This window comes from Leucoraja erinacea, chromosome 34 (assembly GCF_028641065.1).
Source record: "Leucoraja erinacea ecotype New England chromosome 34, Leri_hhj_1, whole genome shotgun sequence".
NCBI classification, from domain to species: Eukaryota; Metazoa; Chordata; class Chondrichthyes; order Rajiformes; family Rajidae; genus Leucoraja; species Leucoraja erinaceus.
Genome location: NC_073410.1, coordinates 13581525 through 13604564, shown reverse-complemented (window position 1 = coordinate 13604564; position 23040 = coordinate 13581525). Strand labels below are relative to the sequence as shown.

Here is a 23040-nt window from a genome sequence, read left to right as displayed (position 1 = left end):
GGTGTCCCGGGTCACAGAGGTGGTCAGGCGGGCGAGGAAAGAGGAGGAGAGGGACATCAGTTGGTGGACTGAGCCGGTTGAGGGCGACGGAGGAGGCCCTGTAGCAGCTTTGGGAACCGCTCCAGTGCATCGATCGCATGGACCGGTCTTTGGACTTTTTGTAAATAGTGCCAAAATATGGCGACTCATGCATGTGTGAGCTGCGCAACAAGTATTTCACTGTACAATGTAGACGTGGTAGTAAAGCACCATTGCACCACTGCAACAGCTCTACCAGCTGCTATGATGCCCTTATTGCCGGATGTAGTATCTTGGATTCATGTCAAGTGCTGGAATACTGGAGCACTGTGGCTCATCTAGTTAAAGAGTAAGTAATGTTTCCCTTCCTACTCTGGAAAATATATGTTGCTAATGCTGTTCTATTAGAACATTGATCCAGGTTGGATGAATCTGACTGCTGGCTCTGTTCCCCAGACCTGGTTCGGGTTTCATTAAGGTGAGGACTGAGTCCATGAGCTGATGTAGATCAGTAGAGAAGATAACTCCACTAGTGGGTGAGACCAAAAGACGTGCAGGTTTGCAGCTTATTTGGCTTCTGCAAATTGTCACTAGTGAGTAGGATAGAACTAGTGTATGGGGTGATCGCTGGTCAGCGCGGACTCTGTGGGCTGAAAAGGCCAGTATCCGCGCTGTATCTCTAAACTAAACTAACTTCAAAACCAATCTTAAAACCCATTTCTATTCCTTGGCTTTTGACCCTGTATGAGACTTTGCTCCTGTTTTAGTGTTTTTAATGGGGTTTTTTTAAATTGTTTTTACTCTCTCTTCTAATGTTTTTATTGTCGTGTAATAATTTTTTGTCCATGATTAGTCATGTACAGCACTTTGTCGCAACAGTGGTTGTTTTTAAAGTGCTCTATAAATAAAGTTATTATTATTATTATAAGTTAAAGATGGTTGGAAAAAGGTTCTAGTGGAGCACAGATCATGTCTGGAATCTGTTGGGTCAACTATCTTGCTTTTGTGTTAAAACTTTAGAATAATTTGTGTTTCTGCATTACATTCTAATTTTTCTTCAGGAACTAGAAGTAAAAAGTCACTGAAACATCCACATGAAGAACCTTAACCATTCTCCCCAAGGTCGTACCAATAGAGATTGTGGACTCAAGGAACTGCAGATGCTGGTTTACAAAACACAAAGTCCTGGAGTAATTCAACGGGTCCAGGCAGCTTTTCTGGAGAACATGGACATGCAACGTTTTGGGTTGGCACCCTTCTTTAGTCTTGGAGCAGCAGAGGGGGAGCAGTGAGGGAGGGTCTCACAGAACTCCTATTGAAGAGAGGGGAACTTCTTCAAAATAGACATTCCTTGAGGAGACTTCGCAATGGAGCCATACAATGTGGATACAAGGAACTGCAGATGCTGGTTTACCAAAAAAAAACACAAAATGCTGGAGTAGCTCAGTGGGTCAGGCAGCACTTCTGGGGAACATCAGACTGAAGAAGGGTTCTGACCCGAAACAACACCTATCCATGTTCTCCAGAAATGCTGCCTGACCTTCTGAGTTACTCCAGCATTTTGTCTCTTTTTTTCCACCGTAGAGATTGCTGTGGGCGCCTGCAATTCATTTTACAATTATCTTCAAGAAATTCTAGACTTAAGAACGGTTACAAAAGACAGGACAAAGCAAACCAGGTAAGTCTTGGGTCACTTTATGGCAGAATCTTGGAGGCTCGACTCCTGTTAAGATAGTAATTCTAGTGAAAGTTCAGCAGGTTTGTGGAGCAGAACAGAACATCCACTGACAACAACAAACAATTGTAATTAATAAAAGGCGTATTGTTGAGTATGCTTGCGAGTATTTCTCCAGACATATTCTTGCTGTAGTTTTGTGTTGTTGATGTAATATATTTAATGATATTTTCTGTTATTGATGTGGCATTTTTTGTGGTTGATCCATTTTCTCTTTGATGTAGAATTTTGCACCATGAAGATTGGCAGGATGCTGTTCAAACCAAACCTAGGAAGACAAAGAGAGTTAAACAGAGACTGGTTTCCCAATTTACTCCCTTCTTAATTTCCAAGTGATGTTGTAACCATTACCCAGCCAACACCACATAAACATGCAATGGCACTTCAGGGGCCATTTAACAATGAACTAATGAATGAGCAATTGTACGACTGTGTGTGAGTGAAGGTTTGGGCTCAATCGAGGCCAGATGTCCAAGTCTGATCCTCCCCTTACCTCAGTCACACAGAACTGCACACACATAACCTGCGCTCAAGCACACACAAACCTTGTACATCACATCCCCCTCATCCTGCATTCCTCCCTCTGGCTTCACAATCCTTCTGTCTCAAACCTTCTGCTTTAATCTCTGGCCTTCGTCCCAACCATGTGCCTCTCAAAAATCAATTTACTCTTTGTACACCTATTGCATGCCACGCTTTGTCTTGCCTCTCCTCTATCCAAGATTTCTTCCCCTCCTACAATCAGTCTGAAAAAGGGGCCCGACCCAAAACACTACCTATTTACATCAACCAGCTTGCAACTTGAAACACAATCGCCTTCGCATTCATCCAGTTTGGTTGAAGAGTCATTGACCTGAAACATCGACTCTGTTTCTCTCCCCATAGATGCTCTGATCTGCGGAATGTTTGAAGTACGTTCTGATTTTGGTTTCGGAACTCCCTCATCTGCGATTTGTTTAGCTCCTACTTCTAGCCTGAAATGGGCACCCAGTGCAAACTGCCCCACTTCAGTCAGCGCAAGGTAGACAGTAACAAAGGAAAGGGAACCGACCCATGAATTCACGCTCCGCTTTCAAAAATGTCAATGGTTGGAGATCCTGACGGCAGAGAAATGGTTGAGGCCTCCATCAAACTGAGCAGGTCGGACACTTCAGCCTCCAAGTGGCTCACTGTTTGGTCTATGCTCTGAGGGAAGAGTGGAAATTAATGTTAAATTAGTCACAACTCAGATGCCATGGCAGTAAAATTAAGTGCTTTCTTTCATACAGCGCTTTTTATTGAAGTGCATCCCTGAGGTATTCAATGTTGACAATGTGACCTGATAATGGTGGTTCTGGGTGTGAGAGGGCGGAGGACAGTGTCAACCTTGTTCAAGACATTCGGTATCTGATATTTATCTGGTGCACATGTTATGCTCCAGTTATCAGTCCATGCCTTCGTGTGATGTACGTCCTACTGCACGCAAGCAGTAAGTGGGCTGTTACGTGAGGAGTTACGAATGGAATTGAACTTTTGTGAACTTTCCCATTTTGATCTCGGGGACCGAGCTGATGGTTGCAAGTTTGGAACAAGGCAGAGGTGAACTTCAGAAGGAGCTTCAGATTAGTCTAGCTTATTTTAGTTTAGTTTGGTTTTGTTTAGTTAGATACCAAGATACCGTGAAAAGCTTTTGTTTGGGTGCTATCCACTCAAAGAAAAAACTGTACATGATTACAGTCAAGCTGTCCATAGTGCCTGGATAAGGGATAAAGGGTACAATGTTTAGTGCAAGATAAAGTCAGACTAAAGATCTGCAAAGAGGTAGATGGAAGTTCAGCTCTCTAGTTGACGAGAGGGCGGTTCAGCTGCCTGACAACAGCTGGAAGAAAAGATTTCCCAGGGAGAGTTTACCAGGGAGTACAAATACCTTGGAGTGAACCGGGACAGTAAAGTGGACTGGTCCAGGAATGCTGAGGCCCCTGTACAAGAAGGGACAGAGCCGGCTGTACTTTTTGAGAAAGCTTCGCTCCTTCAACATCTGCAGTAAGATGCTGCAGATGTTCTACAAATTGGTGGTAGCCAGTGCCATCTTCTTCGCTGCCGTGTGCTGGGGCAGCAGGGCGAAGGCTGCCGACGCCAGCAGAATAGGCTGGCAAACTTCAGAGCATCCTGGACAATACAGCTCACCCCCTCCATGACACACTGGTCAACCTGAGGAGCACCTTCAGCAACAGACTGGTTCCACCAAGATGCAGCACAGAACGCCACAGGAGATCCTTCTTCCTGTGGCTATCAAACTGTGCAACTCCTCCCCCTTCTGTGACTGATACTGACTCCCCACCTCCCCCCCTCACAATCTTTGTACATCCCCAATCCTTTCCACTTGTCTCTTTAATTCCATGTATTTTGTGTTTTGGGGTTTTTATGACTGTCGGCAGATCAATTTCTCTCCTGGGATAAATAAAGGGCCTGTCCCACTTTCACGACCTAATTCACGACCTCTGCCGAGTTTGCCCTTGACATACTCGCAGCATAGTGGTCACGAGGTCGTAGGTAGGCCGTGATGCGAGTCGTAGGTACTCGAGGCATCATGTAGGTCGAGGCGTTTTTCTAGCCTGATGAAAAATGTCCACGAGCGAAAAAAGGTTGTGAATTAGGTTGTGAAAGTGGGACAGGCCCTTTAAGTTCTATTGTATAGTATCATATAACAGCTGGGAAGTTAGTGTATCATTGTTGTGTAAGTGCCACAGCGCCCCTGTCAACAATGTCACCTCTTTTCTTCCTGTCTCCTCTCCCCACTTTCCTTAGCCCGTACTTCCAGAAATCTGTAGCATTTTTATTTTTGTTCCAGTTCTGTTTAGGGGTAATATGAGGGGGAACTTCTTTACTCAGAGAGTGGTAGCGGTGTGGAATGAGCTTCCAGTGGAAGTGGTGGAGGCAGGTTCATTGGCATCATTTAAAAATAAATTGGATAGGCATATGGATGAGAAGGGAATGGAGGGTTATGGTATGAGTGCAGGCAGGTGGGACTAAGGAGAAAAAAAATTTGTTCGGCACGGACTTGTAGGGCCGAGATGGCCTGTTTCCGTGCTGTAATTGTTATATGGTTATATGGCATAGAGGCCAATGGCTTCTTTCTTTCTGCACTGCAAAACCCCAACTCATCATCCATTCTAGATCACGTTATGAATAACACAGTTGATAAGCATAAAGGGAGTTACCGTCTCTATAATATCCAGCCGTCTGTAGACTGCCTTGTCGTGTTCACACCAGTTTGTGTCGTCTCTCTGTTGCTCCAGCTCTGAAACAAGCAAAGTCGGTGTAATAGAGAAGCTTTCCATTCATCCTCTCTCTGACCCTCACTCTGCCGCAGAACAGTACTAAAAATAAGCGTAGACTCGGTAACCGTTTCGCCGACCACTTGCGCTCGGTCCGCCAAGGCCCACTGGATGTCCCATACTCTGGCATTGTATTTTAACTGCATCCATTGCATTGTCACTCTGAGTCTCAATAAATTCCATCAAGCCGTCAAAATGTGGAAATGACTGGCAGACGCTCATGTAAACTATCAGTCAAGCTGTGAAAGAATGGACACAAAATGCCGGAGTAACTCAGCGGGACAGGCAGCATCTCTGGAGAGAAGGAATAGTTGATGTTTTGGGTCGAGACCCTTCATCAGACTCAGAGTCAGGGGAGAGAAAAACTAGAGGTAAACCCTTGCAAAAACTGACCTTTTTTTTTAAATTCAACAAATTTATTCAATTATTATAACCGAATAACTGAAATATAACCGAAATGCGCTATATAGAGGGTAGACAAAAATGCTGGAGAAACTCAGCGGGCCCAGCAGCATCTATGGAGCGAAGGAAATAGGCGTTTCGGGCCGAAACCCTTCTTCAGACCTTTATAGAGGTCTGTTATTGCGAAGGTTTACTGTATCATTGTGACTGAGTTGTATTTTAGAGCAGGCTTGTTTTGCGGTAACAGAGGGTTAAATGATTATTGTTCCAACATCCTGTTCTCACAACAGGGATCCAATTCACCCAGAGAAAGGGAAATGGCATAATTTTTATTATTACATTGTCTCTGTCTGACGAGGCCTATAATGAGTGTTTTATACCATTGCCTGAGCTCCAAAAACTGGTAATTATATCATTATCATAGCAACACAGACTAAGTTGGGAGAGTCAGCAGGGGGTGTGGAGTTTTAAATAATGTGCAGACAATATTTGTTGTTGCGAAGAATAAAAAAAGAAATAGGCTAAAGTCAGCACAGCTTTGTTAAAAAGCAAAGGATTTAATGAACTTGTGTAAGATTAACTGGCAGAAAGTGTTGGAGTAACTCAGCATGTCAGGCAGCATCTCTGGAGAACATGGATAGGTGATGTTTTGGGTCGGGACCCTTCTTCAGAACCATTGTAGGGTCCTGACCATGTTCTCCAGAGATGTTTTGTTAGTTTAGTCGTGACAATAAACTAGGTTGGTTTATTGTCACATGTACCGAGGTAGTAGAGTGAAACTTTTTTTGTTGTGCGCTGCCTGACTTGCTGAGTTACTCCAGCACTTTGTAGCCTTTTTTTGTAAACTAGCATCTGCAGTTCCTTATCTCTCCATGATAAACTAATATTGATATGTCTTACCGGGTGAATGAGAAAGTCCTTCAGCCTCAGAAAAGGGACAAGACTTTCAGAATTTCAAAAGGAATATTAGGATATTTGCAGATGGAAACTATACTGGCGATCCCTTTGCAAAATATTTTTGTGATTTCCTGTATTATTTAGTTTAATTTCCCTTTTGCCAAGTCCTTGGTTCCTCAGTTTAACTCCCGCCTAATCCTCTGGTGTGGAGTTGGGAAAAGCTAACTTGGATCCCGATCATTTTAACCGATTACCCTTGGACAAGCAAGGCAGGGAAGAGTCTGTGAGGAAGAGAGAGCATAGACGGTGAAATGCCTCTTTGCCAGAACTCACCAACATGCATCAAGCCTTGGCTTGGCTGACCGAAGGGAGTACCGTTGGAATCTTACTACCAGCGCACGCTGCCTCGCCCCTCGGGACCGCTGCCACAGAGACGAGACGGTTCATAAGTTCAAAAATTCTAGGAAGCAGAATTAAGCCATTCAGCCCATCACGTTTACTCCGCTATCCAATCTACATGATTGCCCACCTCTGTGGAGAGTGTGGATTTGCGAAGAGAGTCTGGACAATGATGCAACGATCCTTATCATTGATCATCCCGGATATCTCCGTAATTGAGTACTCTCTGATTTACAGGCTGTACCCAGGGACACATTCAGAGATGGACATCAAGTGCTGCTGGAAGATCATCAACTCAGTGAATGGTGTCTGCCCAAAACTCGTTGGTCTCCCAGCAGAGCGAGGTGTCTGTCGGGGAATGTTGCCGACTGGCCCGCTCCAGACTGCAGGAGTAGGTGCTGAGGGACGCACTGAAGCTCGGTGCAGCCAACGCCAAGGCTCTGTGGGGGAGGGCCACAGTCTAGGGTCCTTCCGCTGCTGGACATTGAGGGGCAGATTCTGGTGGGGACACCCCTTAAACAAGGGAAGGGATATCACCCCAGGGAGGCACATGTGTGTCAAGATGGTTGGTTTAAGGATAGTTAGCGAACACTACTAAATATGACACTTATAAATGTACAGACCCTGAGAATGTAGGATGGTTTTTGGCACTGTTCATATATATTGTGTATAGGGACGTTGCACACAGTCGAGGTCATGACCCGTGACCCATACTGTTGCTACGCTACGCCAACTAGAGTACACGCGATGAACTGCAGGTAAGCATTTACCATTGTTTCCAGCGTAGCGGGTCCGCTATAAACCGCCGAAAATGGTCAATTTCTGCGCTGTAAATAATTATGGAAATCGGGGTATTTATCCTACTTCAGAATTCCAAAAGTAAGGAGAAATGACGGTAGATAGAAGCGGCAGCCTAAGGGACAACAACAGCTAAAGTGATTGGCGAACATTGCAGATATCAAGATTGAAAATATTGGGAATTATCGCGTTTGCTCACTGCATTTTATCAACAGTTAGGCATTATTTGTGTTTTTTCTTGATTCATTTGGTATCTAAAAGTTTCAGAAGTGATAAATCTGGCTGTAAAATGTTAAAATTGCCCATGGTTCTCAAGTGGGTTTTTACATACAAAAAGAAAACACTTCTGAAGCAAAATATATCATTTAAAAAATCGCAAACCATGCGTGGGTTTTGAATTACATTTTACTCATAATTGTTAGCTGTTAATTGGACAATCAACCTCAGCAAATTGATAATATCCTATTGAAAGGGAGTGGGTGTCAGGACATTTTATTATTTGCCAAAATATGCATCTCAATAGCATATTGATAGAAAACATACTTTTCCACACACCACTGGTAAGTCTGGAGATTTTTTTAGCTTTAGAAGCGTTTTATTTTTACATGTAAAACCCCACTTCAGAACCATGGGCGATTTAAAAGTTTTACAGCCATCTATATATTACTAAAGGTCTGATCTTGACCACTTTTGACCCACTGTGCTGCGATTTCCGAGAATGCCGCCACCTTTGGCCGTCATTTTCGGCCACCTCGCTCAGAGCTCCCCTCCGCCTTCCGGGACTGGAGGATCTTTCCCATCGATGAAAAATCAGAGATATATTAATGTTTTTAAATAATTCGCCATTCTCTCTGCTGCCCCCGCTGGCGGCAGGGGGGAGGGACTATAAAACCCGGAAGTGTAGTCCCTCACTCAGTCTCTGCCAGACCCAGGAAGCGAGAGGGTCACGGCTCTCTGAGCTGCGAATAGCACTGAACGTAAGTCTACTCCATGGTGAGTCCCCTCGATGTGGCTGTAAAGTGACTGCTGCCCAATTGTTTGCCTCGCCTTTTTTTAAAGTTTGTGTTCACAAAATGAATTTTGGTTGTCAGGTGGCGCAGCCAAATTGTTTGCCTTGGCTTGGCTTTTGAAATCGTTGCAACAGTTGGCTGCCAGCCCAAAAATCCATTTGGCCCACAATGTCTATACTAGCCCTCTGGAAACCAGTACCTTCGGCCCGCAACACCCATACTAGCGCAACAGAAACCCCCACCCACCCACTGGCGAGCAATATTGGAATTGGTGGAGAGGTGGAATATTGCGTTGGTGACCAGCCCTCCCGTGTGATGCTGGGACCCATCGGGTCCCACTTGGTCTAGTATTAATCATTTCTGAAACTTTTTGGATACCAAAGGAATCAAGAAAAAACTCAAATAATGCCTTACTGTTGATGAAATGCAGTGAGCAAATGCGATAATTCCCAAATTTATTCAATCTTGATATCTGCACGGCGTTAGCTGTTGTTGTCCCTTCAGCTCTCGCTTCTCTTCACCATCATTTCTCCTCACATTTGGAATTCTGAAGTAGGATAAATGTCTCTCACGCTTACCCCGATTTCCACAATTATTTACAGTGCAAAAAAAGTCAATTTCTGCTGTTTTTATCGGGTAAGAAAGTATGCATTTTGTGTATTAACAGTGTACGCCGGAAGCTGCCATGTACTCCACATGGATTGAGCTGGTCCGTGCATCACGCCCTTTGACCCGATAACCTTACGTGCAACCCCCTATATTTTTTATACTGAATAATGTTTATTTTTGGAAATTTAAAAAAGGAGAGAGCATAGACACTGAGAGGACATTAATGGAGCCTCGGGCCCACCACGGCCTGGCCACCGTTGTATATCACAGTGCCAGGCTAGCCCACTGCATGTAGAGTGTGCTTTGGCCTCCTGCAATGTCTCATAGAGCGAATGATCTTCTGGCAAATGTACTGGAGCGGGGAAGGTCAGAAGGTAGACAAAAGTGCTGGAGAAACTCAGCGGGTGCAGCAGCATCTATGAAGCGAAGGAAATAGGCAACGTTTCGGGCCGAATTCCTTCTTCAGACTTCGGTCAGATGCGCGCAGCTGGATTACCACCAGGGGGCTCTGCTGACCACAACTGGAGACATCCACAAAAGGACACAGAGTGCTGGAGTAACTCAGCGGGTCAGGCAGCATCTCTGGAGAACATGGATAGACAACGTTATGCATCGGGTCCCTTCTTCAGGCTCAGCGTGTCCGGCAATGGGGATCGAAATAATTCAAGAGTGGAGATACTGGGAACTGCAGATGTTTCAATCTTGAGTAAAACACTAAACGTTCCAGAGAAACTCGTGTAGGAAGGAACTGCAGATGCTGGTTTACACCGTAGATAGACACATAAAGCTGGAGTGACACAGCGGGTCAGGCAGCATCTTTGGAGAAAAGGAATGGGTGACTTTTCGGGTCGAACCCCTTCTACAGCGTCCCGACTCGAAAGGTCGCCTAGGTAGGCAACAAATGCTGGCGAAACTCAGCGGGCGAGGCAGCATCTGCGGAGACAAGGAATTGGCGACGTTTCGGGTCGAGACCCTTCTTCAAACTGATGTCAGGAAGGGTCGCCTGTCCATTTGCTGCACAGATACGACCAGACCCGCTGAGTTCCTCCAGCACTTGGTGTTATGCTGAAGAATCAAGAGAATTTACTTGTCACACGTCCGGGAACGAGACAATGACATTCATGTTTGCTGCAACTTTAATGCGTTAACACAACAATACAAAATCCTACAAATTAATGGATTTGATTACAGATCCGAGCTGGCAAAATCCAAACACTGCCATGGCTAATAACATGTTGCACGTGTATCGTATTTATTGCAAATGCTTTCTATAATGATGGCAATATAATATAACGAAGTGTAGCACTTAGCCCGTTGCGAATGTCGCAATGGTAGAAAGTAATTAGAGATGTAATGAAGAAATATGATTATTTTAAACATTGTGAGCGGTATTGCAAACAGTAAGAAGTATTAGAAAATAACTGAAGGGGCCTGAAGGTCATAAGTGATGAGTAGAAACCCAGTCTGAAGAAGGGTTTCGGCCCGAAACGTCACCTATTTCCTTCGCTCCACAGATGCTGTGTCCCCCGCTGAGTTTTCCCAGCATTTTTGTGTACCTTCGATTTTCCAGCATCTGCAGTTCCTTCTTGAACACAGTAGAATTAGGCCATTCGGCTCATCAAGTCTTCTCCGCCATTCTCTCCCTAATCTATCTCTCCCTCCTAACCCCTTCTCCTCATAACCTCTGAAGGGTCCCGACCCAAAACGTCACCTATCCATGTTCTCCAGAGATGCTGCCTGACCCGCTGAGTTACTCCAGCGCATTATGTCTTTTTCTGTAAACCGGGATCTGCAGTTCCTCGTGTACCATCTCTGAAAGGTGATCTGTCATCGTTGCTTCTCGCCACTAGAGGTGTGGCGTCGACACCAGCAAACGCCAACGATGCCAAGCATCAAGTGTCAGGAGTGGGAAAAGTTCCGAACCGTCGGAATCCAAAATGTTCCGTTCCTCCAAAGACCAAGGACCGTTCCTCTATCCTTCCTTCCATCCCCAGGCGCTGCCGGTCTCTTGTTACTGCTACCACTCGTTAGATGGGCCGAATGTCCATTGAGAGCCAGCAGTCAGCCTGCGAGCTCTCTGGGTAATTGGGGGAGAGTGTTCGACCTCACACACTCTGGTGATTTCATAAAGTCATACATGATAGGAGCAGAATTGGCCTATTCGGCCCATCAAGTCCACTCCGCCATTCAATCGTGGCTGGTCTATCTCTCCCTCCTAACCCCATTCTCCTGCCTTCTCCCCATAACCCCTGGCACCCGTACTAATCAAGAATCTATCTATCTCTGCCTTATAAATATCAATTGACTTGGCCTCCACAGCCGTCTGTGGCAATGAATTCTACAGATTCACCACCCTCTGACTAAAGAAATTCCTCATCGTATTCTTCCAAAAGGAACGTCCTTTACTTCTGAGGCTACGACTGGTTCTAGACTCCCCCACTAATGGAAACATCCTCTCCACATCCATTCTATCCAAGCCTTTCGCTATTCGCTTTATTATTCCCCCCCACCACCTCCCTCCCATCCTCAGGGATCTGAATCCTCCATCCCTGTACGTCCCTTCCCTCCCTCTAACAAGCCGATTGCCCCCTCGGTGCTCTGAACCCCCGTCTCCTTTCGCCCGTTTCTCAGCACCAGACGTTCGCTGGCATCTCTGTTCCCTCCCCCATTTTCCCATCCCACTCGCCACAATTGGCACAGGTTGTTGTTGCGAGAACAACCAGCTTGGGGGAAAACCCAAATCCAATCGTTATCCCAACTCGGGACGGGAGAGGTACAAGCGCTGAAAGCCGGACCGGTGGCTGGGTGATACCTACCGGCCAGCGCCGCTCCGAGCGACACCAAGATCCCAGCGAGAACCCACACGGCGCGCATCTTGCGGCGTTAACTCTGATTGCTGGTCCCTATCGATCTGCCGCTGGTTCCACAATCCCGGACAACGGGACATGCAGGGGGAAGGGGGGAGGGAGAAGGAGTATTGTACTGGACGCCTCCCAGATTTCAGCTTCCTTTTAATTTGCCGTCTCTCTCACTGCACCCACTAAACCACTCCCTCTCCGGCTCGTTCACTCCAAGCGCTTTGTTTTGATTTCTCAAGTCTCGAAACCTTTTTATAATTACTCAGTATTCAAGTGTTTATTCTTAGTTGTAAAGATACAGCTTGGGCAGCGGGCAAGCCAGTGTTCTGAAGAAGGGTCCCGACCTGAAACTTCACCCATTCCTTCTCTCCAGAGGTGCCGCCTGTCCCGCTGAGTTACTCCAGCATTTTGTGTTAACCACACACACACTACTGATCACCCGTGCACACTAGTTCTGTGTTTAAGAAGGAACTGCAGACGCTGGAAAATCGGAGGTAGACAAAAATGCTGGAGAAACTCAGCGGGTGAATCAGCATCTATGGAGCGAAGGAAATAGGCAACGTTTCGGGTCGAGACTCTTCTTCACACTAGTTCTACGTTATCCTGCGTTCTCATCTACTGCCTATAGTTTTACAGGGGGCCAATTAACCCACAAACCCGCACGTCTTTGGAGATATGGGCGACCGCCAGAGCACCCGCAGGAAACCCACACGGTCATATGGAGAATGAGCAAACGCCACACACAGTCAGCGTCCGAGTTCAGTATCGAACCTGGGTCTCTGGCGCTGCGCCAATGTGGTGAATGCGTATTTCACAAACAGGTGAATGTTACCAATCAATTGGTGTTTTATTTTTTTAAATGGCGAATTACATCAATGCTCAAGCAAGCTGGATCCCAGTAGGGTTTGAAATATTCTTGGTCGAGGAAAATTTGAGGGAGAGACTTCAAACCCGACGGTGGGGATAGTTATTATGTTCACCTTTTGGGCACTAAAGCTGTTCCTGATATCAAGTCCCCACTGGAAGGATTAAGGGACTTGATTAATGCGGGTGTCAGGGGTTATGTGGAGAATGGGGTTTAATAAATTCCACAGATTCACCACCCTCTGGATAAAGAAATTTGTCTCCTTTATAAAAGTATGTCCTTTTATTCTGAGGCTACAGCATGGAAACAGACCTTTCTGCCCAGTCCTTGCTAATCCGACATTAATCCCCTTTCTATCCATGAGAAGCAGCTGTAGCTGAAACAACAGGGGCAGCTGTGGTAGTGCAAGGGTTGAATGTTGAGATTTGCAAAAGAACAAATAACTATTTGGCAGTATATACAGTGGAACTGTACGCTATTTTGATGGCAGTTCGGTGGATAGAACAGGTGCAACCATGCAAAATATTAATTTGTAGTGACTCATTGTCTGCAATCCAGAGTATTGGGTCTGGTGCGTCCCATAGGCGGCCTGACCTAGTGTATGAAATTCTACTACTATTAAGCCAAGTAACAAGGAAGGGCAGTGACGTGACTTTGTTGTGGGTCCCAGCACACATTGGTGTGCTAGGAAATGAAAAAGTGGATAAATTAGCAAAAGAGGCAGTTAAAAAAGAGAACATAGAGGTAAACCTACAATTATCCAAATCTGAAGGAAGACACATTGTGTGGAAGAAAATAAATCAGGAATGGCAACAATACTGGGAACAGGAGACAAAGGGGAGACACCTCTATTTGCTACAAAACAGAGTGGGCATTACAGCAAGAAGAGGGGGGAACAGGAGAGAACAGGTAGTATTAGCAAGATTGAGGATAGGACACACCCACCTGAACAGCACATTAAAAATGTTGGGAAAACACCCTACTGGGATGTGTGAGGAATGCCATCAGCCGGAAACAGTTCAGCATGCTCTAGTTGCATGTAGAAGATATGCAACAGAAAGAAGAGTTTTGATCAATGAAATGAAGAAAATTGGAATGACAGATATATCAGAAAAGAACATTCTAGAGTATGGAGGGGAAGGAAAAGGAGTAAATTTGTTGTTTAATTTCTTGAGGGCCTCTGGCCTTATAAAAAGGATATAAAGAAAAGACATGAGGACTGTGGAGTGAAGCCAGAAGGTGGCAGCAATGCAACATTGTGGATGCCGGCTGCCGTAAAACTCCAAAGAAGAAGAAGAAGAAGAGAAGCAGCTGATGGTGATTCAGGTTATGTTCCTAGATTAATGATCTCAACAGCATTGAGTGGGCAACTCAATTATTATTTTTTTTAAACAACACAAATCTTCTGATTACCACTATTTGTGGGCTCTTCCTGTGCACTATTTGACTGGCATGTTTCTGACATTAGATTTGTGACTTCAAGCCAGTCAAAATGACCAATGACTTGTCACATACCCACTGGGACTGTGGACAAATCAATGATGTGAATGCCAGAGAGCAGAGTTGGTGGAGTGTCTTGTAAATTGGATTGAACGCATTAATTAGATGTCCTGGAGAATGCAGTCTCTCACAAACTTCATCCTCTTAGATCTTTTAGCCAGGGTTTGGCAGAGAAATTAACAGGCTGGTGGTGTCCAAGTTCAAGTTCAAGTGAGTTTATTGTCATGTGTCCCTGATAGGACAATGCAATTCTTGCTTTGCTTCAGCACACAGAATATAGTAGGCATTTACTACAAAACAGATCAGTGTGTCCATATACCATAATATAAACATATACACACAGTAGTGGTGAAGGTGGGAGTGAGTGATCATTGAATTTCTAGTTTCCTTGTACCCTGTCATTACAACAAGTGCATTGTAGATCAGTGTCACTCATGTTATGAGTCATGCTTTTGTACTTACGCCCACTTGCTTTTACCGTAATCCTCCCTGCCTGTTTCCCTTAGAATTAGAGAGACGTGCTAGCGTGAAGTTATCTATGCTATGTCGTTAATAAAGTCTTTGGACCTTTATCATGGTGTAAGGCTTCAGTTATTACCACAACCGTAACACAACATGGTGTCAGAAGTGGGATACCAACCCACACCTCCAATTGGAGATTATATGAAGCATAGGAGATATAGGATTTGGAAGCAGGCAGCTGAAAGGAGTGAAAGGAAGACAATGGCTTTTCATTTATCCAGAAACATATAGTTTCATCTTTGTCCACAACATCTCCTGCTATGATAAAGTTATAAACGACATTGCTAGCATTTCTATTTTCTAAATTAGTTTAGTTTAAAGATACAGCTTGGAAACAGGCCTTTCGACCCACCGCATCTGCGCCAACATTAGATCGCTCGTTAGCGCTGGTTTTATGTTATTGCGTTGCCTACGGATTAGGGGCAATTTTAAAGAGGCCAATTTCCTACAAAGCCGCACGTCTTCGGGAGGTGGGAGGAAACTGGAGCACCTGGAGGAAACCCAGGCGGCTGCAGGGAGAACGTGCAAACTCCACACACACACACACATAGCACCCGAGGTCAGGATTGAACCCTGGTCCCCGACACTGTGAGGCAGCAGCTCTAACAGTTGCGCCACTGGATATTCACCCAGTGGCTGCACCATGTCAGTGAACACAGAAGGTCATTGTGAGCAGCCTTTCATGCAGTGAGATACAAATGAGATCCCATCCACCTGCACCTTCAACTCTAACATTGATTCCACAATCAACATTAGGAATCATATTCACCCAACACTGGAACGCCTCCCCCCAACACTGACCATGTAGAAAGACTTCCCCTCAAATACCGAGTATTTGGGAGACCCTCTCCTAAATACTGCAGATAATTGCAACTCCCCATCTCACATAAAACCTCATCCAAAATATGAAACAGATTATTTATCTATTGGACCTATTAAGTGGTACAGTGGTAGAGTTGCTGCCTTTCAGCATCAGAGAACCACGTTTAATCCTGACTATGGGTGCTGTCTGAATGGAGTTTGTATGTTCTCCCTGAGACTGCGTGGGTTTTCTCTGGGTGCTCCGATTTCCTCCCAGACTCCAAAGATGTACAGGTTTATAGATTAGTTGGCTTCAGTAAAATTGTAAATTGTCCCTAGTGTGTGTCGGATAGTGTTAGTGTCGGGATGATCGCTGGTTGGCATGGACTCGGTGGGCCGTAGGGTCCGTTTCCGTGCTGTATCTCTATAGCAAAAAGTAAAGAATCAAAGGAATTCTGAGTATCAGAATGTTTTGAAACAATCAAACATTTAATTCATTCTATAATGTGTTTAAGAAGGAACTGCAGATGCTGGAAAATCGAAGGTAGACAGAAGTGCTGGAGAAACTCAGTGGGTGCAGCAGTATCTATGGAGCGAAGGAAATAGGCAACGTTTCAGGCCGAAACCCTTCTTCAGACTGAACCACATGCACATGAATCAAGCAGCGTGCAGTTGGAAAAATCGTGTCAGAAATGCTTCTTTAAGACGGTCTGACCCACCGAGTTACTTCTGCATTGTGTGTCTATCTCTAAGAAGGTCTCCCCTCAGTGAAATGGTAAATCTCCAAAGCTTTAAATTGTGCTGTTCATTGGGGAGGTCAGGCATTACGAAGGATTTCTCAAATTGACAGAGACGGCTTGACAGGTGAAATAATCTCTTTAAATAACAGCAGCGGCAGTCTCACCCTCACACAGAGCTGTGCGGTCGAGGGTCATCTTGGTGTTGAAGTTGGGAATCGATTCAAGCACTAGACATTGTTATTTTTATATAACATTCGAAGAGATCAAATATCTGCCAACGACAGTCTTGTGGTCTCCTCTGCGCACATCTCCTGGGAAACATGCACCTTGTGGCCCAGTTTCTGTTTGCAAAGTCCAGGGCCATTAAGGCCCCAAAGAAGACTTCTTCAGAAGAAGAGGAATATGACCCCTTTTGGAGAAGGTTGAGTTAAACTTATTACTTTTTAGGCACAGGGCCACTTTTTAGAATGTATGGAGTTTGTACGTTCACCCTGTGACCGCGTGGGTTTTCCCCGGGTGCTCCGGTTTCCTCCAAAGTAAAATTGTACATTGTCCCTAGTGTGTGGGATAGTGCTCGTGTATGGGGCGATCACTGGTCAGCACGGACTCGATCGGCCGAAGGGCCTGTTTCCATGCTGTATTTCTAAAGTCTAAAGTAAAGACCTGTGTCTTGCTGGGAGATCCACTGTGTAACATTCAATGGTTCATGGACTATGCTAGATTGAAACTACCTGAAACGACCTCTCTTCCTCCTCCTTCTCACCATGGCCCTGCTTCATCTCTTTATTCTTGCCACAATAATTTGAAGGAAACTCCTGTCGGTGTTGGAACCAGAATAAGAGAACAGATAGAAAATTAAATGAAAGAGATTTAGCAGTGGGAGTTAAATCAATGTTCCATAAATTATCTTTGGAGTTAGTTACTGAAATAGATGCAAACGTTCTCCTTTCTCCCGCCCCACTTTGCTTCCAGCTTTCCCCCCCCCCCAATACAATCAGTCTTAAGAGGTGTCCCAACCCGAAACGTCACCTCTCCATGTTCTCCAGAGATGCTGCCTGACCTGCTGAGTTACTCCAGCACTTTGTGTCTTTTTTTGGTGGCTTAACTGGTCGGACGAAACAACAGGGAATCACGACAAATGAGTTTAGGATTTGGAGCTCAGCATATTTCATAAACCACTGTAGTACGGGCCGGTATGTATGATCTGTGTAAGAGGCTGGGTTATACCGAAGATAGGCACAAAGTACTGGAGTAACTCAGCAGGTCAGGCAGCATCTCTGGAGAAAAAGGATGGGTGACGTTTTGGGTCGAGACCGTGTGAAGGGACCAGTCCTTTTTCTCCAGAGTTGCTGCCTGATGCGCGGAGTTACTCCAGCAGTTCGTGTCAGAGAGAGCTAGATAGGGCTCTTAAAAATAGCGGAGTCAGGGGATATGGGGAGAAGGCAGGAACGGGGTACTGATTGGGGATGATCAGCCATGATCACATTGAATGGCGGTGCTGGCTCGAAGGGCCGAATGGCCTACTCCTGCACCTATTGTCTATTGTCTATTGTCATCAGTAGTGGAGCATTAGATTAGATAAAATAATCTATCATCTTCTGTATGATCTGTTTGTTTGCAGCAGAGTACATGTAATTCCAAGTTGTTTTTCAAATAACATTTTAGGAGTCTATATTCTCCCTATTAATAGTTTTGACTAGGGTTTGTTATCCCTTGCAGTCAGTAACAAGATAAACACTGTTTTCGACTGTTTGAGAGTTTGCAGTAATGCAGCATTCTCTGGTATTAGTGAACTATGCGTCATTTCCACCCCATGTTTATTTTTCTCTATTATACAGGATTTTGCTTGGCTTTCAGTTTTGATGGAAGATTTACATCCAAACAGTTACTCGAAACACACTGCTTGGCCCCATATCCCCAATAGATTGCTGTAATCACTGCAAGCTTTTGGTGATAGAAGTGAAAGAAATTAAACGGCCACAAAAAGTGTTGGAGTAATTCAGCAGGTCAGGTAGTTTCTCCAGAGAACATGGATAGGTGATGAGTTGTTTAAGAAAGAACTGCAGATGCTGGAAAATTGAAGGTAGACAAAAATGCTGGAGAAATTCAGCGGGTGCAGCAGCATCTATGGAGCGAAGGAAATAGGCAACGTTTCGGGCCAAAACCCTTCTTCAGACATGATGATTCGGGTCGAGATGCTTCTTCAGACTCACTTTAATTCCAAGTCTGGTTCCCGATTCCCCTACTCTGTGAATCTGCCATCTTGAACCCTTTTGAGTCGGAGATGTTAAGACAAACTCCATTCACTCCCTTCATTTGAGAACTCTTAATTGACTATTTCTGGGATCATGTCCTCACTTTCAATTAGCCCATTTGTGTCTGGAAGGGGCCGTGAACTGTTCACCTTCCGATTGAGGAGGTGGAGCCACTGTCGAGTCACAGTGGCATTGCCAACCCTTGCTATGAACATCACGGCCGATCAACAGTAGACTTACCTGGTTACCAAGATGGAGTTGGGTGCTGGCAAAATAATCCAGCGGTGGATAAGAACAGGTGGCACATACGTCCTTCCCTCAGGGGGTGGTGGTTCTCTGGAATTCTCTCCCCTGGAGGTTTGGGGAGGCTAGATCACTGGAGCGAATTCAAGAGGAGGTAAAACTATTGAAGAAAAAGCACACAAAGTGCTGGAGTAACTCAGCGGGTCAGGCAGCATCTCTGGAGAACATGGATAGGCAAAGTTTCAGGACAGGAGCTCAAAACTTCAGACCCAAAACGTCACCTATCCACGTTCTCCAAAGATGCTGCCTGACCCGCTGAGTTACTCCAGCACTTTATGTCTTAATTTGTACACCAGGAACTGTAGTCCCTTCTTTCGGAACCAGTGCCAAGTGTGCATTGAATTGTTCAATTACCTGCCCTACCTTCTGCTGCCTCTAATTGGCTTTGTTTATTAACGGCTGTGTTTAGCCCACATCTAGAGACGTCAATTCTTAAAGAGATTAATCTGCTTAATTTATTTCACCACATTTAAGCTGCCGTGACAAGGCTGGCGATTTGTATCAACGCAGTTCTCCAAGTCTATTCTGAGGGGTCTGGAGGAATGAAGGCAGATCTAAAGGACCTGTCCAACTTTCACGACTTATCTCAAAACCTCTGCCGAGTTTAAAGGACCTAAAAAAAAAAAATCAAGATGGTGGTAATCTACGAACTCCTACGACGTTCCACGACTCTGCCCAGGACAAGAAGGCTCTGCAGAGAGTAGTGAGTTCGGCTGAACACACTATGGGAACTTCACTCGCCCCCCTGCAGGAACTAGACATCAGGAGGTGCAACTCCAGAGCCAATAAAATCATGGGAGACCCCTTCCACCCCTGAAACGGACTGTTCCAGCTGCTATGGTCAGGCAAACGCCTCCGTTGCCATGCTGTGAGAACGGAGAGGTTGAGAAGGAGTTTCTTCCCAAAGGCCATTCGGACTGTAAACACCTATCTCACCAGGGACTAACTCTACTGCTTTTTATTAAATTGCTGTTTTTTTCCCTTTTTCCTTCCGCCCACAATATTTAATATGTAAAATAATATGTGATTCTGTTCCATTCTGTTGTAGTTTATTTGGTTGTTTGTTTGTTTGTTTTTTTGCACAAAGTCCGCTAGCATTGCCACTTTTCATTTCACTGCACATCTCGTATGTGTATGTGACGAATAAACTTGACTTGACTTGACTTGATCACGAACTCCTACGAGTATGTTTACGAATTCCCCGGACTATTTCCATGCCCTCCTTACGAGTAAAAAGTTGCAATTCCATCTTCTTCCCGTCTTCCTTTGTATTTTGTGCAGTGCTGTAGAAGGGGCTGCACGGAGTCCCCAGCCCGCCAGGGAAGATTCCCAGAGGCAGAGGCAGAGGGAAGATCCCACCCGGAACAGGTACGCCGGGCAGAAGCCCATAAACCCAGAGAGGCTCAAGGACTTCGGGGAGGACGAGTACGTGGGCAAAGATGTGAAGACTTGGGAACTGACAGTAACGGGCCACTCCGAAACCCTGCTCAACACTGGCCAGGACGTGGCAGCCTACAAGGCCAGCAGGAGCCCTGAACCCTGCACTAGACAAGCTCCCTTCGAGGACATCAGGACTGCTGCCTTTAAAATCCAACACGGGATCCTGAAAACTCCATGCACGGTATGTGGCACCTTTTACTCCTGCGTTCTGGGCAGTTCAATTGACATTCATGAGTTCAAGACCCACTCCAGCACGCATGGATTCTTACTGAAGATTGTCACACTGTCTGATGTGAAGTCTTTCTTGAGTGGGTCTGCAGCAAAGGACAGAAGTTGGGCTTCTCTGCCTCCTGGTAGAGTTGCAAGTACCAATAGCATTTCCTTCAATATAGGGCAGGTCCAAGAAAGCCACTGCACAACAAATGTACTCCACACAATCCAAGATGCATGAAGCAGGAAAGAACTGCAGATGCTGGTTTAAATCGAAGATAGACACAAAATGCTGGAGTAACTCAGTGGGACAGGCAGTATCTCTGGAGAGAAGGAATGGGTGACAATAGACAATAGACAATGGACAATAGGTGCAGGAGTAGGCCATTCGGCCCTTCAAGCCAGCACTGCCATTCAATGTGATCATGGCTGATCATCCCCAATCAATACCCCGTTCCTGCCTTCTCCCCATATCCCCATGACGTTTCGGGTCGAGACCTTTATTCAAATACATGAATCCGCTTTGTCTTGGTTATCAATGGTTCAATGTCTTCTTTATTATCATGTGTACCAAGATATAGTGAAATATTTTTTGCAAACAGCTCACATACAGCTCAAGCAAGGTCTGAAGAAGGGTCTCGACCCGAAACCTCACCCATTCCTTCTCTCCAGAGATGCTGCATTACTCCAGCTTTTTGTGTCTATCTTTGGTTTAAACCAGTATCTGCAGTTCCTTCCTACACATTTTAGCAGCAAGACTATCCCCATACATAAGCACAATTCGTACAGAATGTACAAAACCGACCACTGAGTCTTTATTTCCTCCCGACCCAGTATTCCAGGCTCTCCAAACAGTACGGGATGGAAATCTACCTGAAGAAGGAATATCTGCATCACACGGGCAGTGTGAAGGAGCGTGGCGTGTGGTACCTGCTCACCTCTTTGTCACAGGTACGGTCACATTTGCCAGCTCATTCTTCACCATCCCAAACAAAACAACAGCAATCAAAATGCGGATCTCTCGAAGAGGATCAGAAAATACAGGGAATAAGTGCAGCATCATTGGTGACCCACAGCAACCTGGCCACAGTCTCATTTCCATTGGGAAGGAGGTATAGGAGGCTGACAACTGTAACATCCAGGTTCAGGAGCACATTCTTCAATAAGGCAAAGAAAGCAGTAAATGGGACCGGTGCAATGGGCCGGATGGACATGGTGGGCTGAAGGGCCTGTTTCTATGCTGTACGGCTCCATGCCTCCAAATCATTGAGGTGTCATTCCCCTGTTTAAAGAATGCATAGGAGGCACCCGATTAGATTGTTAATTGGTATAAATGGAGGGATGGGCTTGAGTGAATGATTGATTGAAAGATATAGCATGGCAACAGGCCCTTCACCCCACTGAGCCGTGCCGACCATCGATCACAATGTGTAGAGCTCAATTAACCTACAAACCCGCACGTCTTTGGGATGTGGGAGGAAACTGTAGCACCCAAGAAACCCACGTAGTCACAGGGAGAACGTGCAAACTCCACACTGACAGCACCTAAAGTCAGGATCGAACTCAGGTCACTGGGGTAGCAACTCCACCAGCTGCACCACTGTGCCACCCAAGGCTTAGACTGCTTCGTTAGAGGGGAAATGGGATAAATCGGGCAACTCTTTCAATGAACTAGTACAGGCATGTGTGCATCATTTTCATTAGTAAGGGTGTCAGGGGTTATGGGGAGAAGGCAGGAGAATGGGCTTGAGAGGGAAAGATAGATCAGCCATGATTGAATGGTGCAGTAGACTCGATGGGCCGAATGGGCTGATTCTGCTCCCACGACGTGAGCTTTCTGAGCTGTCTTGGTTTTACGAACCTTCCCCTCGTTTGATTTGCAGGAACAGCAGAGGAAGGGTGTGATCCTGGCATCGGACAATGACTTCTCCAAGGCCGTGGCTCACCATGCCACGGAGCTCCACGTCCCCGTCTTTATCATCCTGTCAGCCAACACCCCGCCGGGCAGAGTTAAGACCTGCCGCGAGTACGGAGCCATGGTGATCACCTATGGCAGCGGTGCTGAGGAATCCCGGAGCCACGCCCAGAAACTGGCCACTGAGAATGGCTACCTCTACCTGCAGGAGTGAGTTACAAACGAGCCGCTTCATCACAGACTCCAGCGAACCATGGCAACCAGGCTCAGATTCAACAAGGGAACATCATCACTTAGAGTCATAGAAATGGAAACAGGCCCTTCAGCCCAACCTGCCCAGACCAACCAACCAACCTGTCCCATCTGCACTAGTCCCACCTGCCCATATCCCCCTAAACCTGTCCTATCCATGTACCTGTCCAAATGCTTCTTAAACATTGCGATAC

At 45.6% G+C, this 23040-nt stretch overlaps 3 protein-coding genes across 3 annotated transcripts in view; 2 read left to right on the top strand and 1 right to left on the bottom strand.

The window, feature by feature from the left end:
- ndufb8 (NADH:ubiquinone oxidoreductase subunit B8) overlaps positions 1 to 23040 on the top strand; it is a 212145-nt gene that overhangs the window by 3987 nt on the left and 185118 nt on the right. The window lies entirely within an intron of this gene.
- On the bottom strand, positions 1698 to 12186 carry LOC129713028 (placenta-specific protein 9-like). Its single transcript, XM_055661887.1, has 4 exons — positions 12002 to 12186; positions 4954 to 5033; positions 2805 to 2938; positions 1698 to 2021 (listed from the first exon to the last, which is right to left on the bottom strand). Exons 1-3 carry the CDS (start codon positions 12057 to 12059, stop codon positions 2813 to 2815), a joined length of 264 nt encoding a protein of 87 aa, XP_055517862.1. The 5' UTR covers positions 12060 to 12186; the 3' UTR covers positions 1698 to 2021; positions 2805 to 2812.
- Positions 20007 to 21676, top strand: LOC129713025 (uncharacterized). Its single transcript, XM_055661884.1, has one exon. It carries the CDS (start codon positions 20216 to 20218, stop codon positions 20918 to 20920), a length of 705 nt encoding a protein of 234 aa, XP_055517859.1. The 5' UTR covers positions 20007 to 20215; the 3' UTR covers positions 20921 to 21676.

Excerpts from the sequence above, each read along its gene's own strand:
- LOC129713025 (XM_055661884.1), top strand. The coding sequence starts at position 20,216 with ATGTTTACGAATTCCCCGGACTATTTCCATGCCCTCCTTACGAGTAAA.
- LOC129713028 (XM_055661887.1), bottom strand. The coding sequence starts at position 12,059 with ATGCGCGCCGTGTGGGTTCTCGCTGGGATCTTGGTGTCGCTCGGAGCG. Across the intron at positions 5,034-12,001 it reads GCTCGGAGCGGCGCTGGCCG|AGCTGGAGCAACAGAGAGAC; the intron begins GTAGGTATCACC and ends TGCTTGTTTCAG. Across the intron at positions 2,939-4,953 it reads GGCTGGATATTATAGAGACG|AGCATAGACCAAACAGTGAG; the intron begins GTAACTCCCTTT and ends CTCTTCCCTCAG.